General features: G+C 43.9%; 1 protein-coding gene across 2 annotated transcripts in view; it reads right to left on the bottom strand.

Annotated features, from left to right (window-relative positions):
* Positions 1-320: 320 nt before the first annotated feature.
* The window catches only part of LOC311507745 (electrogenic sodium bicarbonate cotransporter 1-like), a 30950-nt gene continuing 12436 nt past the window's right edge, over positions 321-18834 (bottom strand). The window contains exons 7-26 of one of the 2 annotated variants that reach the window (XM_084572221.1): positions 18744-18820; positions 17838-17995; positions 17657-17744; positions 16205-16359; positions 14744-14860; positions 14134-14308; positions 11696-11829; positions 9954-10216; positions 9593-9648; positions 9317-9502; positions 8261-8374; positions 7533-7694; positions 6442-6620; positions 5581-5653; positions 4728-4796; positions 3361-3534; positions 3105-3269; positions 2890-2983; positions 2527-2597; positions 321-2375 (exon numbers count right to left, since the gene is read on the bottom strand). In XM_084572221.1, the coding sequence (XP_084428347.1) occupies positions 2557-2597; positions 2890-2983; positions 3105-3269; positions 3361-3534; positions 4728-4796; positions 5581-5653; positions 6442-6620; positions 7533-7694; positions 8261-8374; positions 9317-9502; positions 9593-9648; positions 9954-10216; positions 11696-11829; positions 14134-14308; positions 14744-14860; positions 16205-16359; positions 17657-17744; positions 17838-17995; positions 18744-18820 (2480 nt within the window). In that variant the 3' untranslated portion in view covers positions 321-2375; positions 2527-2556. The remainder of the gene's footprint in view (positions 2376-2526; positions 2598-2889; positions 2984-3104; positions 3270-3360; positions 3535-4727; positions 4797-5580; positions 5654-6441; positions 6621-7532; positions 7695-8260; positions 8375-9316; positions 9503-9592; positions 9649-9953; positions 10217-11695; positions 11830-14133; positions 14309-14743; positions 14861-16204; positions 16360-17656; positions 17745-17837; positions 17996-18743; positions 18821-18834) is intronic. The other variant, XM_084572222.1, reaches the window with a different exon arrangement.

Below are 18834 nucleotides of genomic sequence, written 5' to 3'. Positions count from 1 at the left end.
AGGAAATTAGTATTTCTTTCAATTTTGTGATGTTTAAAAGCTTGTCATGGATTTTATTAACTTGTTTGACCTTAACTGGCTCGTCAGGAGGAACTTTCAGCTGGTGACGGAGGATATAAAGTGATCAAACTTTGTGGTAATCCTCATTATCTGAAGACTGTGGATAATACAGCGGAGTCACGATGGAAATGTTGCGGACAAAGAAAAAGCAGAGCTCTTTGGTTGGAAAAGACATATTTTAAGTAAAACACAACATTTCTGCAGACTTTTATAGTAATAAAAAAAAAAAACGACACCACAGCAATCATATTTAAGAATCATTTTTGGTTTTATTGCTCATTTAAAACACTACTTCATAAAAAAAAAAAGAAAAAAAAACACTGACATTTTCTTCCTTCTGAGTAACCGACGGTTATTTGAGCACATAAGATGATTGTATAAAATTGGTGTCAGAGTTTTGAACATCAAAAATATTACACTGATTGCGGAATCACAAACCCGAGAGTCAAACAAAAAAAAAAAAAAAAAAAGGTCAAGATATACAGACATCACAGAAGAGAGTGGAAGACAACGAGGCTTCTGAATCAACCTTAACAGTCTTGTGCTTCACATTATGACAGCGTATCGGCTCGATTGAGAAAGCGTGAACTAAAGCCCCCTATTTGCTCTACGAGACGGCCCGTGCGTGTCCTTTTCCGGATTTTTCAAATGATTGAGATTCACTACACTCAGATATGCACAATATATTAGATTGTATAATTCAATCGGCAAAAAGAAACACCATGATCATGTCATTCGACTACAGATTCTTGCATTTACTTCACCATCAAACCGTGTTTGAATGCAGTTTATAATAATGCATTTCGTCTCAGAAAAAGCAGTAGTTCCTCCCAGACAGGAAGTCACGATATCGTTTCTCTCACAGTGATTAAATTGTTGATTTGCATTGACAAAAAACAAAACAAAACACAAAATGTATTCGAAGACTGAGAATTTATCACATTAATAGCTTTTGAATATGATCACATTTTAAATACATAGTTTTTCGGGGTCGAGTGACACTGAACTGCGTTCGTGAGGTTAAAATACTTCTCGGCCCTCAGGCGTCGGCATTTGAAAACACCAAGATGTTTTTAAAAGACAACACCAAATTCTGGTCGTTGAAATAAAAAGCTTTTCGCATTGGAGTAGCCCTTTGAAACATTGCAAAACGATTTCGCTGCGGCGACGAACAAACAAAACACGAGAAAGGAAAGCAAGGCGCCAGAGATCTCACGCAGTGCCAGTTTAAAAAATAAAATCAGTGTTTGATCACGAATCATTGCACGATAGATGTTATTCATATATATGTGTATATACATTTATAATGCCTGGCACCTACAGAAAATAAGAGGTAGAGCTACATACAGGTATAAAACATCTATAACTCCTTAAAACAGGGAAAAGACAGCCGAGTGGAAACAGAACCACAGAAAGCATACCTCAGATTTTCCACAGACACGGGGCGGCGTTAAAATGGTGAAGCCGTACTTAAAATTCAACCAGCAAGTTATTTTGCCGTGCGTTTAAATATAATAAATACAGAAAAAAGGGGGCGGATGGGGTTACAAAGAAACCCGGAACAAACATGATCTTCTGGATGTGTTTGTGAACACGCAGTCCTTACACGGATGCATGATAAATAATTAATACGTCCATAAATACGAGATTAAGGTCCGCTCGTGACTGTGCATAGATGACCTTTTGTAGCCCTTTTGTTCACTACAAGTAAAGGAGGGCGCCCCTTTGTTCGCCCCCAAATGCAAGTACCTCCACTCCGGCTGAATCTCAAGATTCCAGTAGTTATGACTTAAAACCTTAGAAATAAAAACTGTACTAAAAGAAATCTATGAAAACAGCGGGAAAGTCCTCCAAATATGTGCTATAGTATAAAGCTATGTTTATTCTACAATCTTTTTTTTTTTTTTTTTTTTTTAAATCTTTCTATTAGCATACACATGATGTCCCATAAAAACTGCATTCAGATGAGCTTGTGTAGCCCTTTTTTGGTTTTCTGCTAGGTGAACATTCAAATCTTAAAATTCAGTACCATCAAAAGTGTTTCACTGTTAAGTACTTCCAGCAATTGGGATTTAAATCCTCACATGAGGAACATTTAAAAAAAAAAAAAAAAGAAAAAGAAAAAAGCATACAGTCATGAAGTGGCGCTATAGCACAAAAGAGGATGGCTATGTTTGCATGTGTCGTGCTTCATCTTTGGACAAGTCTTTCACAGATCAGTTTCAGAGCCCTTCTTCCAGTAGAAACCGTTATCCTCAGAGCCCAGGCCTATTCGAATCTGAGGCAAACCTTTAAAGTACGAGCCTTTGTCAAGACTGAATGGGCGAGAGACACAAAGGAAACGCGAGTCAAAAAATAAAGAAAAAAGAAAAAAAAAAAATCATACGGCATTAATTACTTGTGCAGAAGATGATGAAGAAGAAGCAGTAGGTGATGAGAATGCCAGCTGGCACGCGTGCTACTTACTCGGCCACAGTGGGCGGCTCAAAGTAGTGCTCAGCACGGTGAATGCGGGTTAAGGAAAGTTTGCGAATGTCCTGGAAGAAAAAGCAAAAACAAAACAAACATTAGAAACGTACTTCAAACACTACTCATACATTTTAAATAGGAGCAGCAGGAAAAACGTAAAAGAAAGCAAGCACATCAGAGCTGCCTTTAGTACTAAGAACTGATAAAAAAAAAAAGAAAACAGATATTTGGAGGTATGAATGTTCTAAAAGGTACATGTAAAAGGGATAGTGTAGGAGGAAAAGTGTGAGTATCAAGTTTCGAAGGAAAGTTCAAGCAGCTGTTGCAGCTACAGCAAAGCAGACCCTGGCTAGTACTCACTATCCAAAGATTTATCCCCCAACATGGGCTCCTGTTCCATCATATCCATAGAGATTTTTATAGTGGGGACATTTTCATGGTAGGGGTAGTCAGACTGTGGGAGGACGGAGGGAGAACATTAACATGGAGAGTTTTTTTTATTTTTTTAAGGTGAGGATCTACTCCAGGAACAATGGACACGTGACAAAGTACCACGGCAACCGTTGTTTACTCACAAAGTCGATTTCACTGTCGATGCTTCCCTTCTTCTTGTTTTTCTTCTTCTTCTCATCCTCCTTCTTCTTCTTGTCTTTCTCCGGGATGACGTCGTCCAGGTAGCTGAGGTCGTGCTGGGAGAACACGTAGTCCATGGCCTTGCGGACAGCGACCAAAGCCAAAATCTATAAAAAGCAGAAAAGCTATTTATTTTTCTTGCCCCAAATATCGACGTCTGCGCTTTTTCTGTTAAGAAACATTGGCTGTTTCTCTCACCATGACAGGGAAAATGATGGCAGCCACGGTGGACTTAAGGATCCAGAGGAGGGCCAAGCACAGGACCTGGATGAAGGTGAAGAGGTGGATGCGTCTCTGGGGGACGTGCCGCAGGTAGATCAGGTCGGGCTGGTGCTTGGCGGGCATTAAGAGTAGCTGCAGGCGATCCATAAACTGACAAAACAGACAGGAAGGTCAAGAGACGATGCAGCCATGTTCAGTTTCATACGAGTTATTATCTTTATGGTCAATATAGTGAGAGGCACGTACAGATCAGTTATGAATCACAGCAGTGTGGTTACTTTTTGGTACCAGTACTTAATGCTAATATGCTACCAATTGCAAAATAAACTTCAACAAGTCTGCTTGTTTGCAATCTTAGCAGCTCGTTAGTGGTTTTATTTCAGTTTTGTGTTTCTGCTTTTGAAGCATAAATTCACAAGACACACAGGATAGAAGTGTGGGGAGACGTTTAACCTCCAACAGTAGCTACAAATATCTTTTTGTTTAAGCTGCTAGCTAGCCACCAGTAGCTTTGTTTACATGTTATATACAAACTACCAGTGGCTAACTAATGATTAACACAGCCTCTACATTTTGTGTCCTAGCTGCTAGCTAGCCACCAGTAGCTTTGTTTACATGTTGTACTACCAGTGACGAGCTAATGTTTAACACAGCCTCTACATTTTGTGTCCTGCTAGCTACCTATAGGTAGTTTTGCTGACATACTTTGTATTAGCTTCTTGCTAGCCATTGATTGCTGTGCTGCTAGCAAGCCGTTGGTTTCCCTCACACTGTTTGTCTCAGCCACTGGCTAACCACACTTTGTGTTTGACCTGCTAGCTAGCCACAATTAGCTTCACTCATATGTTGCGGAGGATGTGTCACCACAGCTAGTTTTGGATAGATTTAGCATCTGAGCAAAACTGGCAATAGTTCGCAGTTTACATTGTTTGTCATGGTCACTGGCTAGCCATCGGTAGCTTTGTAGCTATGCATTTTGTATAAATTGCTAGCTACCTGCTGCTTGTTTTGCCCACATAATTTGTCTTAGTTTCTAACAAGCCAGTGGAAGCTTTCCGTGCATTTTTGTGCATTAGCTGCTAGCTAGACACCAGCAGCTTTGTTTACATGTTGTGAAAGGTCACCAGACATGGTTAAGCCAACATTAGCATCCCCATTCATGTGCTGTTCATCAGGTGTTCGGAATTTTAATTTTTAATCGCATTTGATTTGTTGGCAGTTTAATGCACCTTGAAAAATAGTTTCTACACATACTCATCAGTTGTCCAGTTCGGCACTGCAATAATAAATGTATTTCATGCTCCAGTTAGCAGACAATTAGCAGACAGGCCAGACTGACTCACCTGGACACCATTGAGTGACGCTACACCCATGTAGAGGAACACACCATAGAGCACTGGCATGGGAATGAACTGAAAGACAGAGAGTACAATAAAAAGGTATTAATATATCACGTTATTTCCTCAGTTAAGTTCAAAAGAAAACTTATAACAAGGACAATTAAAGGTACTTAAATGTGTTGGAACTCCTTAGGAGTAACGAGAATGGATATCTACTGAGATTAGTTTAAAATAGCCCACAAGCTGCTTTTCTAAGAAGGTATTTTTAGCGGACACATCAATGTGACCAAGTGACCTGGCTGCTGTTGATGACGGTGTTAGTATTAACCAGTGTCCTACATTAGCTTTAAAGCAGTGGTGAACTACACCGTGGTAAGGCAGGACAGAATCTAAATGAATATTCAATATTTGAGCCATGAATACATGTGAAATATGAGAAGGCAACTGAGGCAGGATCGGCGTTTATTCATGTCATTATAGTATAAGTTGGTTGAAAAGGAAAATGTATTGAGGCAAAGATGAACAATATAGAAAGTGTCCACAAGAGGGAGTAGCAGCTCAAACCATCTCCACTTGTCCACTCAGTGATTTTACTTTTTTCTTTTTTTTCTTTTTCTTGTTTGGCAGCTTAATGAGGGAATGGAAACTGAAGAAGGGGCTCCGCGGCAATTGGAGCTTAAGCCCCGATCGAACATGCTTATTTCACATCGTATTACTTCGGCAAGGGGAGTTCCTAATCGGATGAGTAAAAGATTTGAAATTATTTCAAATTTGAGAGGGCTGACAGCAGTTTGTCCTAAAAGAAGCGGACAGTAATCCACATTTCCACGGAAGAATTAGCAGGTTGGAGCACTACCTTCAGGATAGGGGCCATGAAGACGGAGAGTCCCGTCAGGAGGAACACAAAGATACCGGTGACTCTTTGTTCCCTGGATTGGAGGACAAAAGGAAGTACGCATGATTAATTTTCCATTAGACAGCACGGCATCTTCAACAAAACTTCTTAAAAACACTGAATCTTGAGTAACCACAGCCACATTTGTAATGTTTGCATATGCACAAAAGAGGGTGTGAAAGGCGCAAATGTTTATAAAAACAATGAGCATAATACATGAATGATTCACAACCGAAACATCAAGGAAATCATTGTCATCAGCTATACAAATCCATGATGCACAATCTTTACAGACTTGCTAACCATAATAGCTTTTTTCCACAGCGCTGACATATCTATTTCCTTTTCATTCTCAGTTCAGTTATTCTATTTACACATCCACACATAGTCGTTTCAAAGGAGAGAAAGGGGACAAGCCTGTTTTCTCTCTTTTTTTTTACGTTCTTTCCTTCCTGATCGCCAAATTTTGGATTATTTAAGTGAGACTTAAGCCTGTCCGCTTGCACATATTTTCAAACTGTGACTTATAATAGGGGAAAAGTGCATACGGGGTGCAGGTAATCTTATTTTTTGGCATGTGTAATTTTGCCTTTTGTTTGCATATGAAACTTTTGGCACGCCTTCTACGCACAGGGTCACGATTCTAAAAAGTGTTAATCTGCCTCATAACCCCCTGCAAGGAGATGTATTTATACCTGGGTATATAAAATGAAATGAACACAACCAAATATTAACACTGAACAAAAAAAAACCTCTCTGGACCAATAATGTTAAAAATGGTTTAACGTTTGAATGATGGCAACAGCAGCTGCGTCAACTCACCGGACACCCAGGAATTTGGGCTGCTCCCCGGGGGCTGACGTCTTGGTCTCCATTTTCAGAGAATCAATGTGGGCGATGGAGATGACGGTGGCGGCCACGTACCACGGCAGGCCCATGAAAGAGCAGATTATCATCAAGACGGCCACCCAGAACAGGTCCAAGTGGTAGCCTGCCCCTTTCTACGAGGAGAGTACAGAAGGCGGAAGAGCGCACGGGGAAATTAGTTTAAAACACGAGAGAAGAGATCATCACAGAGAACCAGTATATTCGGCTGATGAATGCATCAAAAGGACATTGTTGGAAGATGATTTTTCCAGGCATGGAAGTGATTTTATGATCTCGTGGTACTGTAGTAGTGAGCTGTAGAGAACTGGTGAGCATGGCTGTGGATACAACGGAGAACAGTGAGGTTACACCGATCAGGCATAACATTATAACCACCTTCCTATTACTGGGTAGGTCTCCCTTGTGCCTCCAAAACATTTGTGACTCCTGAGAGAATGGACATGGGCCTTCTGAGGGTGTCCTGTGGTGTCTGGTAACAGGATGTTATTAGTGGGGGGCCTTTGGGTCCTATGGGTTGAGGGGAGGGGCCTCTGCGGATCATCCCACAGATCAATGTGGGATCGAGGGAACACATTGTGGTGTTCTTTGTGCTTTTTTTGAGTTGTTCCTAAAGTGTTTTTGTGCGTGTGTCTTTGTCAGGCTGCATCCTGCTGCTGCCATCAAGGAGTGTTATTGCTAAGGGGTGGGGGTGCCTGGTCTGGTCTAGGTGGGTGCTACATGTCTAAGTAACGTCCACATGAATGAATGCCAGGTCCAAAAGTTTCCCAGCAGAACATTGAATCGTCACAAGATGGTCAATGTTATTTACTTCTCCTGTCAGTGGTTATAATGTTGTGGCTGATAGGTATACATTGTGAATGAAGATTTAGGTTTTCCATTTGCAGATTTCCAGCCATTCCTGGTCTGGTCTGGTTTTTAGATAAAGAAAAAGACAAATTTAGACTTCAAATTTCTTTTGAATCCTAGTTACGACCCATTATTTTCTTATTTCTTATCTTAAAGAATCCTTGAGCTGCAGCACCAACCTTGAGTTTGTGTTCTTTCCTGTTGACGATCACAGCGGTGATCTGCTGGTCCATAAATATCAGGATGGTGACCAGCAGAGCAGGAAGTGCAGCCGCCAGGTACACCCACCAAGGGTTTCCTCCAAAAGGAGGAATAAACCAGCCCCTCAGTGGACTCGTGGGCTAGACAAAATTAGAAGGAAGAAGACCGTTAAATATACACAGATACGCCGTTTCTGAATGCGCGCAGTCCAGATTCCTGCACGTGGACGACATCTTAAATATAGAACAGCAAAAAGTACCCGCTAAAATAAGCCAAAATACCCAATTTGAAGCGGTTGCCTCAGTCTCGAGCAGAAATGACTGGTGCAGTATTACACGACAGAATCTTGTGAATTAAGACTTTGTGGTCAGACAATGCTGGCTCTGTACTTGAAGCCATAAGGCCGTGTTCTCACATCACCTATAATCAAGTTGTACCAGCTCCTACTCCACTACCGAGGGTTGGATGTCGGGGGTTTGCCAGCTGAGGAACACTTAAGCCTAGCAATCTCCAAGAATGACTGCATCTTAGTTTCAAGTAATATGTATCAGAGCGGGGCAGGTTACAAAGGAAGCTTTATGCTCGGATGTTAAAGAATTAAGAGGCTTTCTTGCAGAAACATGCATCATTATCTGTGTAATCAGAGGAAACTGCACCTGGCTGACCAGTGCCACTCAGTGCAGAGAGGTTTTTTAAAAATATGTACCTTGAATTCACTTGGCACTATGAGCTTCGGAGTGTCCACACCGATAAAGGCGTCCACGCCGCAGAACAGGAAGATGGTCAGGATGATTGCAAAGTCGCTGATAAGCTTCCTCACCTACAAGGAAGACACAGGCGGAGCAGGTTTGACGGTGTCTTTGACAACTTACTTTGTGTGTTTGACAAAAAAGAAATCCTGTTAAACAGCATATTGATAGGGGGGGGGGAACAAAACAACGGAAGGCATTATCTTGCCAAGTTTGCGCTTTCACTTATACATTTGTTATATGTAAACAGTCACTGGTGGCACCTAACCAGTTTAAGCAGAGTTAAAAATCACTGGATATTCATGACAATAGAAAATGTCGGTAGCTAACCACAACATTCAGATGAATTCTAATAACTCTGAGGAGCCCTTAGCTTTCCATCCAGTGTCTAGATTCGCCATGCCATGATTTTCCGTGCATGACTCCCATTTTATGTTGGGAGTGTTGCTCTGTATATATCCGCACCACTTATCTACACACACTCCCCAATGTCTGCTAGCTAGTGTGATGTCTTTATCTCAACCAACATCTGTTGCGTGGCCCCCCGTCTGCACATTCTTCTCAATCTAGCTCGCAAAACCATCAGCTTAAGTGTGTTTATGTTTGCTTCCTATTTGTGTTACAGAACAACCGGAGAGGGAACATTTGCTCGCAAGAGTTCGTCCTCGGGACCCTCGCCCCAGCAGAGCAGAGCAGAGCAGAGCAGGAAGCGCTGCAACGCTCTGCAGTGGCTTTAAAAGCCACAGATTACATAAAAGAGCACGATCGGCTGCAGGCTTACTCTGCAAGTCGATCGTGCATTGATAGGCATCTGTGGCAATATGCAAATAAGGTGTATATCACACCACATCCCTGCCCATATTGCAAGCAAAGCAACACTTCTGTAGAAAAGGGGAAAAGGAGTAGTTTCAGAATCTGAGATTGAGCCCCGTGACTTCTTTGCTCTACATGGCGCTGGCTCTAATTTTGAAACTGTCGATAAAGCCGCAAACATGTGCCGTGCCGTCACTCACTGTGGTGGGGAAGAAGCGACTGGTCTTGAACTTCTTCAGACCCATGGAGCAGGTGTAGGTCCCGAAGAACAAGATGAAGGACATCAGGGTGATGTCAGGCACGTAGCCGCAGTTCTCTCCGACGAGCTGCCCCTCGAACTTTGCGCACTGCTTCTTGGTCAGGGACGCCCAGGTAGCATTCTCTGGCTGGAGAGCAAACAAACAAGTGGCTTTCACATTTAGCAACAACGTTTGGAGAAAATAAAATTAATTAATGAAGACAAGGACGCTACGTACCATGTCCGTACTGTTTGTCCAAGCAGTGATATCAAGGACTTCTGACGAGTTAACTCCTAAAGAGAAACAATGGAATCTAATCAACCAGATGAGAATACTGCTGATACTTGCAGTATCAAAGAAGCCATTTGAAATCTGTGTCAAGTCACACCACACACACACAAACAGAAAGCCCTGCTGAGAAAGTAAACAGCAGTATCTACAGGCTTAAACGTAACTGTATCATTTATTATTTCCAGTGCAAACACGACCCAAGCATGTAGCCTTGTCAGCAGCCTTGTACGTCAGCTCTCGGCATCACCAAAATCTCAATTCCCCGTAATCTGGCGCGGCAAAAGCGGAAAAAGGCCGCGGCACGTACCGGGCACGCAGCGGCAGTCGTACTGAGTGACGAAGTTGGGGTCGTAGTCGGAGTTGATGGGGTTGTAGTGGGCCAGCTTGATCATCTTCTTGAAGGCGTCGTAGATGAAGATGAAGCTGATGAGCGCGGAGAAGCCCTCCTCGGTGAAGCGCGTGAAGTACTGCACCAGGAAGCTGGCGTCGGTGGCGACCAGCAGCAGGCAGAACACGCCCGACCACAGGCCGATCCACAGCCGGAACTCGAGGTAGTCGAAGCCGTTGTCTCTGAGGGAAGAGGGTAAACGTTGGGACGCCGTGAACAAGTATGTTCCTTCCAACGTGAAGGCTCACTACATGTTCAGTGACTCCTGTCTAACCTGATCCTATTTTTTTTTCGTTTAAATGTCAATATTAGTTATGTTCTGGGATCTTTTTTTTTTTTGAGTCGATATTGATTTTGAAGGCGTTTTCTCCAGACGGCTGGTTGTTATAGTATAGACAGTTTATTCAGCAGCAGCTGCATGTAGACTCTCTTTGACAACCGTTTACTTGACGCGTGGAAACATTTGCAGGGGACAGACGCCACAAAATACTTCACTCACAGTGTAAAATTAAATGAGAATTAATTATTAATAACGGAACACAGTCAGCGTGGTGTTTGGTAACGCTAGAAGACTCTGGGTGACGGAGGGGAGCGCAGTAGGAGGAGGAGGGTGGAGTAAGCATTTAATACCCTTCAGCTGTTGTTTAAAGACATGTTTAATATGCACACATCTATCCACCCCCCCCCCCACTTATAGTACTAATGTACACCGATCAGGCATAACATTATGACCACCTTCCTAACATTGCGTAGGTCTCCCTTGTGCCTCCAAAACAGTTGCGACCCATCAGAGAATGGGCATGGGCCTTCTGAGGGTGTCCTGTGGTGTCTGGCAACAGAATGTTGTTAGTGGGGGGCGGGATTTGGGTCTTATGGGTGGAGGGGAGGGGCCTCTATTGTGGATCATCACACAGATGCTTGATCAGTTTGGGATCTAGTGAATTTGGAGGCCAGGTCAACATCTTGAGATGTTGTTCCATAACTGTTTTTGTGTGTGTGCCTGCATCCTGCTTTGGATGGCAGCTGCTACCAAGGAGTGGGGCTTGCCTGATCTGGTCTCGGTGGGTGCTACATGTCTAAGTAACATCCACATGAATGAATGAATGAATGCCAGCAGAACACTGAATTGTGACAAGATTGTCAATGTTATTCACTTCTCCCGTCAGTGTTCATAATGCTGTGGCTGATCTGTGTTTATTTTCTCCTGCATCTGGTTCTCGAGCAGCATGTATGTGCTGCCGCTGCCGCTCCTGTCCCCAAGTCAATCAGGACAGGAAGCCGGTGGCAGAAACACGAGGGAAATTAAGCTGGCGACAGCACCCTGAACAAAGTGTTACTGCCAAGGGATTTACAGTACAGCACAAAAAGTTCCTGTCAGGTATTGTTCAAATAAACAACTTCTCATTCAAAATTGCCATCCTACTACTAAATCCCAATTATCTATTTTAATTTTTTGCAGTTTCATTTTCTTTTTTCCTTTTAGGGCGGGGGGGGGGGGGGGGGGGGGGGGGGGGCGCAAGAATGGTGTCTCTGTAAACACAAAAACAGCATCTGTCCTTTGGGGATAAATATCTCCCAGGCTACTGCTTCATGAACTCAGTTTCACCCTCGCTTTTTTTATTCATTCACTTGAGCACGGCTCATCAGCGGCAGCTACTCACTTGCTGAAGGTGAAGAGGAGCCTTTCGAAGACCAGCACCGGGCCCGTGCTGCTGAGGATGGTCAGGGGCTGACCGGACAGCAGGCAGAACACTGCTCCCGTCAGGGCCGTACCCAGGAAACTTTCCAGCACTCCCTGCAACGCACAGAACAAACGACTTACTGCACCGCTTACAAAGCAATTAAGTCCTAGAAGGCGTGCAAATACACAATAAGAAAGCACGTTCGTATGGTGACTCATCTCAGATATGAATCAGTTCTCGCTTCTCCACGACCCAATTCCCGTAACTCTTCTCACTCGGATTAAAATACAGTTTTGCTCATGCAGCTACAGTTCTGGCCCATCAGGACAAGCAGGCTGGACAGACCGGTTTCCAGTCATGCCTACATTTGCATAAACCGAATGCATTGTGATCGGCTGACAATAGAGCTGCAGTCCTGACACATGCCCCGAGAAAGGTTAAGAGAGGGCAGGGATTCCCTCTGCTGTGCTCAAGAGTGGAAAATGGGACAGATACGGGATTGAGAAGCACCAGTGGCGGGGGGTGGGGTAATTGGTAACGCAGCCATGACAAGGCTGCAGTGGCTGAGTAATCTGGATCTGCGGTTATTTACAGCCTGGGCAAATCCCTGAGTCGGGTGCTCTGCAGGTCTCTCTGTCACTACAGACGCCAAAGCAGGTACCTTCATCACCGGACAAGCCTTCTGCACTCAGCTGACATCCAGGATGGATGCTGCGAGCGGTTCGCAATATTACATCACTGTTGTACGACTCAATCACGTAAAACCCCGCCAACAGCAGGTAGAACAGATGGATGTATCATGAGCCTCCGAGCTCAAAATTAACATAGATTATCAGCTGAAGTGTATTAGTTTACCACGAGGAGCTGTGAAGGAGGTGAAAACGACAAACGTCTTGAAACTAATACAATCTCTCTGAGCGCCGAGCTCGAGGGAGGGAGGGAGGCATAATTCTGTTTCGGTTGACAATGTGCCATGTGAGAAACAGGGATGGCAGGTAAACATACGGTCAGTCTAGCAATGATTATCCCCTCTGTAATCTAGTTAGTTTCAGGGACTTGAATAAATCGAAGAGAAACGACGGTAGAACTCAGGGCTATGTTTAATAGTGAAAGTAAGAGCATTTCATGAAGGGAACTCAAGGGATTGGGACTGAACAGCTGTGTAGCCTTAAGAAAACCGCTAATCAGTGAGGCTAACTGGAAAAAAAAAGGCTTCAGTTTGCTAGGGAGCATAAAGATTGGACTCTGGAGCAATGGAAGAAGGTCATGTGGTCTGATGAGTCCAGATTTACCCTGTTCCAGAGTGATGGGGGCATCAGGGTAAGAAGAGAGGCAGATGAAGTGATGCACCCATCATGCCTAGTGTCTACTGTACAAGCCTGTGGGGGGCAGTGCTATGATCTAGGGTTGCTGCAGTTGCTCAGGTCTAGGTTCAGCAACATTATGTTGCCCAAAGAATGAGGTCAGCTGACTACCTGAATATACTGAATGACCAGGTTATTCCATCCATGGATTTTTTCTTCCCTGATGTTCATGAGCATATTCCAAGATGACAATGTCAGGATTCATGGGGCTCAGATTGTGAAAGAGTGGTTCAGGGAGACATGAGGCATCATTGTCACACATGGATTGGCCACCACAGAGTCCAGACCTTAACCCCATTGAGAATCTTTGGGATGTGCTGGAGAAGGCTTTGCTCAGCGGTCAGACTCTCCCATCATCAATACAAGATCTTGGTGAAAAATGAATGCAACACTGGATGGAAACAAATCTGGTGACATTGGAGAAGATTATGGAAACAATGATGCAGTGAATGCGTGCTGTAATCAAAGCTAAAGGCGGACCAATGAAATGTTAGAGTGTGTGACCTTGTTTTTTGGTGGCGGCCAAAAAAATTCCAAGTAGGAAATTTCCAAATGGAAGAATTTAACATGAGTACACCAGTGTGATCCTGTGTTAATTATTGATGTGGTTGTTTTGATAAGGAGCTGTGTGTTGTTAAGTTATGAATTTCCTCAATCACCCGTGTCTTTATTTACCTTTATTACCGGAGATTATGGTACATATGGAAACTTCCACGGCTGGAGTTATAATCTGAACACTGTCCTAACATGTGAAGCCAAAGTTGTGACTCACACACATAAAACGGCGTCGTTCTCGGCTCTGGACCAGCGGTAGAGATCCACTGAAGCCGTTGAAATATTCTACTGCGCCTCAGAGTCGGGGTTTATTTGCATGCAAAAACAGATCGGATCTGGAAACCCCGGTCACTTGAGATCGGACAGCCCAGATCGGATTGGAACGCAAGGTCTGAACAGGACCTTTGGCAAATCAGTTGTCGCTTTCATTGCGCACCAATATTTCCACTGCAGTTTAAGTCAAATACCACAATGAACCAGGCCGAGGGATGCGCTCACCTGCATGTTTTCCGTGGCGTCTCCAAGCAGGCCTCCGAACGTGATCGCATTGGTGACCGTACCCAGGTAGATGAACAAGATGGCGGACAGAGACTGGATATGCAGCGCGTCGTAGAAGTCACTGGCGAAAAATGGCAGCTTCCGCTTGATATCCAGGATGAGACCCCCGCAAAACCTTAAAGACGGGCAGAAACATTCAAGTTAGGGATTTCAGTCATATCTACACAAACGAGACATGACGTGCATATGGACCGCCAATTTAAAATATCTGTGTCAAGGTTTTAGAGAAGGGTTTCAAATGAAGGAAAAAAGATATTTAATACATAAACGCGCTCATTGTTCTTTGTTTCTGCACGGAACATTTCCTCATTGGAAACTTACTGGACGTTTAAAAGCTAGGATTTTTAGACTGACAAGAGTCAAATGTGATTAAGATCAGAATCAGGACGATAAGGCCCTCACCTCTTCACCCGACAGCATTTTTACATGACAAGATGGCATGAAATCATTGTCAAGCCCCCATTTTCGAAGATTTGTTTTACTGATTTTGTCTTTTATTTTACCGTCTCTACAACCATTTTTAAAGATGAAAAGTGAAATTCCAATTTACTTTCTCGTGCGCTGGAGCTCCTCTCCAACTTCGTGACCTCCGCCTCCTCCGTGCCCCGTGTCGTGGGGAGTGTCGCCGTTCATCTGAGGCGCCTCTAATCCGGCGTACATGTTCTTCCTATTTTAAAAAAATAAATAAATAAATAAAATAAAATGAGACCACAAACGCATAACACAAACCTTCAATAAACTTAAAGCACAAAGAGAAGATTGAATTTTCAGTTGAAATGATTATTGCATGTCGGCCGCAGCTTGAAATAGTAAAAACTCTCGTGAAAATTTATGTTGCATAAAATCCATTTAGGCTGAAAACAACAAACCATTATGTGTCTATTCAGGAAGGATCAGCCATATCCAATTATATTCTGTACACAGGCATCTAACATGAATTCCAGTGCAGCGTGGAAGGTTTTTGTCTTGTGCTTGGTCTGCAAATACAGCCAATAATGCATGTAGTAGCTGCGGTAATTCCACATTTTATTTTTAGTCGTTCCTCATATTAGCTTTAGATATTGGTGAAATTAAATAGAAAATAAAGCCATAACAAATGGGGCACTCGTTCCTCCTCTGTGTAGCTTATGTTAGCAACCTTTAGGTAAATATTACACTATAATACTGAGTCAATTTGCTCTTCTTCACTTAAAAGGGGAACGACTGTTTTTTACAACCTGGACCTTATTTCTGGCATAAAATACGTCATTTATTCACCCATATAACTTTTGTGTCATTTGTAGTCGTTCGGGAGATAATTAAATCAGCGTATATCCATATAGTGGGAGTGAATGGGGCACCGAAATGCAGCCTCTAAAGAACGCATTATCTGCAGCGAAACTCGTTCATTTCACCTGTAATTTGCTACTGCTATAGTTCGTCCGCAACCTCAGAATGGAAGAATATTCAGCCATGTTGCAAAAAACTAGCAGTAGCAAATTACAGGTAAACAAGCCGACCGTCACGGGTGCGCGATGACATCCAGGTCAGAAGACATAATCTGGGGTCTGTAGGTCAATCTACAGACCCCGGATGATGATAACAGGTAACTCCGGACTCAATGGGGAACAGCACTAGCGTATCATAACAAAATATTGGTGAAATGAACGAGTTTCGTGTCAGATAATGCGTTATTTAGAGGCTGCGTTTCGGTGCCCCAGTCACTCCCATTATATGGATATACACTGATCTAATTATCTCCCGAACAACTTTAAATTACACAAAAGTTATATGGGTGAGTAAACGATCGTATTCTATGCCAGAAATACATCCAGGTCCAGGTTGTAAAAAACAGTAGGTCCCCTGTAATAGATTAACATTTTAACTCTGCACAATTCAATATTTGTCAGAGAAGTTGCCGTCTTTCAGCGAAAAACAATGACACGCCATGTGCACGTGTCACATGACATAAGATTTAATAGATTTATATGGCTTCATTAATGTGGATTAGGTTGCGCGGATTAGAGCGGACCTCTTGTCCGAGGAGGGCAGCGACTTGGGCGGCTCTATCCTGATGTCAGGGTCCCACTCGCCGGGCGGCAGGACGATGACCTCATCCAGGAATTCCTCGATGCCGGCCAGCAGGTCCTGCCTGCTCTTTGCCTTGTAGGCGATATCATGGAAAACCTGTCGGCAAACAAGAAGAGCCGCGTCATTAGGGGTCGATGATGTGGGTCGGCTTTAAAGTTACACATTCGGACGAGTAAACACAACAACTAAGAAGTCTCTTGCACAATGTGCACAAATAATGAGGCAATATCTGGACCCCTGGAACAGGTGGAGCATTGTTCGGCAGCATGTGACTCAAAAACATCTGATGAGCCTGTGACACGGCTGTCACTGGGAGGGAGGGAGGGAGGGAGGGATAGGGTGGAGGGAGCTGAGGGGGTAAAGTTTAACTCGCGGAAATCCTGGAAAAACACTTCCTACGTGTCCTATGTTGACACACGAGATACGCAGGGAAGAGCCGAGGCCTGTGGGAAACAGCGGGCCAGGTGCTCTCAGGATTAAGAGTGTTATGAGCTATCTGTTAACATTCCTGACAACACCGAGAGGGAGTAGAGGTGAAGATATAGAGCAGAGACGCTGAGCTGAGCGAGCCGAAAACATGTGAAGGAAAAAGAAAAAGTCAGTATGAAGAAAAATTAAGGACATTTCTTTTTTGTATAGATTCTGCTAATGCCAACGAAACTAATTTGTCACCCAGGACTTCAACACACAGCTTAAAAACTAAGCCATAAATTGGCCAACAGGACTGGACAAGCCAACCACTGAGATGATTAATGCAGGAATATCCAGGGAGCTGTGATTTGGCTGCAGGCTCCAGGTGGCAAGGAGAAGGAGGGGGTTTAAGAGAGCAGCCGCCGACTTAACGAACCGGACAATTTAAAACCTTAATGGGAGGCGAGTGGACGGCTGGAGATGCCCATTACCTTCAGTTCACCACTAATCATGGCTTGATTAGAACTTAAGAATTAGACTGATTGCATTAGAACATCCACTGAAAATCCACCTATTGCACAAAGAGCTCTCGCCAATTGTTGTAACGACAAATTTTGGGCTGTAACTTGCTGTCAAGATCCTGTAATGCACAGGCGTCAAACATACGGCCCGCGGGCCAAAAGCGGCCCGTCAGAGGGTCTAATCTGGCCAGGATTGCAGCATGAATTTGCAAAAAGAAAAGTGCAAAAATTACCTGCTATTCCTAATTTGTCCACTGTTTTCGACCCAGGACTAAACAGCAGACAGCAATGTGCCCAAATTGCACTAAAGGATAATTCTAATTTACTTGTTTTTCTTGGCACTAAAACAAATGGAAAAGGTCTGGAGTTGTTAGCATTCTGTTGTGTTGGGCTGTATGTGGCCCCCAAACTAAAATGAGTTCGCCACCCCTGCTGTGATAAGTAATCAGGATCAGTGGTACCTCATCTGACATCAAGGTGGCAATGGCTCTTCCGATCTCGTGATAGGACTTCGCTTTGCCTTTGGGGCCCAACAGGACGAAGAGAAACCTGAGCAACGGTGAGAAAATGAGAAGATGTTTTTAAGTCAGAATCCGACGGTTTTTACGTCTTCAACGTTGACGACAATGCCGCGCGCTGTACCTCGTGGGCACGGGGACCTCGGTGAGCGCGCCCAGCATGACGGCCTGCTGCAGGCGCACAAACGCCACGAAGGGGGTCTCCAGGAAGTCCACCTCGCCGACCAGCACGTTCGACGCCTCGGCGTCGCGGGGCAGTTTTTTCATGAACTTATTCTTCAGCTGAGAGAGAGAGAGAGAGAGAGTGAGAAAGAGAGGGAAAGTGAATGCAATGAAATAACAGGAAGCAGTATAACAATAAATGAGATAACAGCGCTGGCTCGCAGGCCACATTATGATCAATGGAAAAATGTGAGATTTAAAAAAAAAATAAACTAATAAACGCTGCGTTTTTACCGTCCTCATAAGCATTGAGGAACAGGTAGTAACTGGCCTTTCCTACAATTATGTCCCACACATCAGCTTGACTTTATGCCATCTAATAAAACACACTTTACAATGGTGTCTTTCCGAAGGCTATAATGATATTTAAACAGAAAAAGTAATCAACCAAACCATGGCCTTGGTGTTGAAGTTAAAGGCCAGAACATTTTCACATATTAACACATGTTGGAGCGTAATCCCACTTGTTACTCTTTAACCGCGCCTGTGATCTCTTTGTATCTGCGTGCAGCACACCCGCCACCAAACCACGCAGCCGATTCAGAGTCAGCTACTCCATCATGAGTCATGACAGCGAGGGAAACCACACAGCAGATGACAGAAACTTGCACAACAAAGACAAGGGGAGCTGTTGTTGCCGCGATCACACAGAGAGAGAGAGAGAGAGAGAGAGGGAGCGCCAGAGGTCTTATCTATCTCTGCGAGAGGCTCACAAGCTCGAGCACGCACACACGCCGAAACCCTGCACAGTGCCGCTTTGTGAGCGGAGGCCTCGAGTACAACCGTTATTATCTGACAAACGCATTACCTGATCCTTCTCTGGTTTGTCGGAGAAGTCGCTCAGGCTGTTGGAGGTGAGGTTTCTGTGGGATGTGGTCGGGCTACCTGCAGAGAGACAC

The sequence above is a fragment of the Chelon labrosus genome, assembly GCF_963514085.1.
Source record: "Chelon labrosus genome assembly, chromosome: 22".
NCBI lineage: Eukaryota > Metazoa > Chordata > Actinopteri > Mugiliformes > Mugilidae > Chelon > Chelon labrosus.
This window is presented reverse-complemented; position numbering and strand designations above follow the sequence as displayed.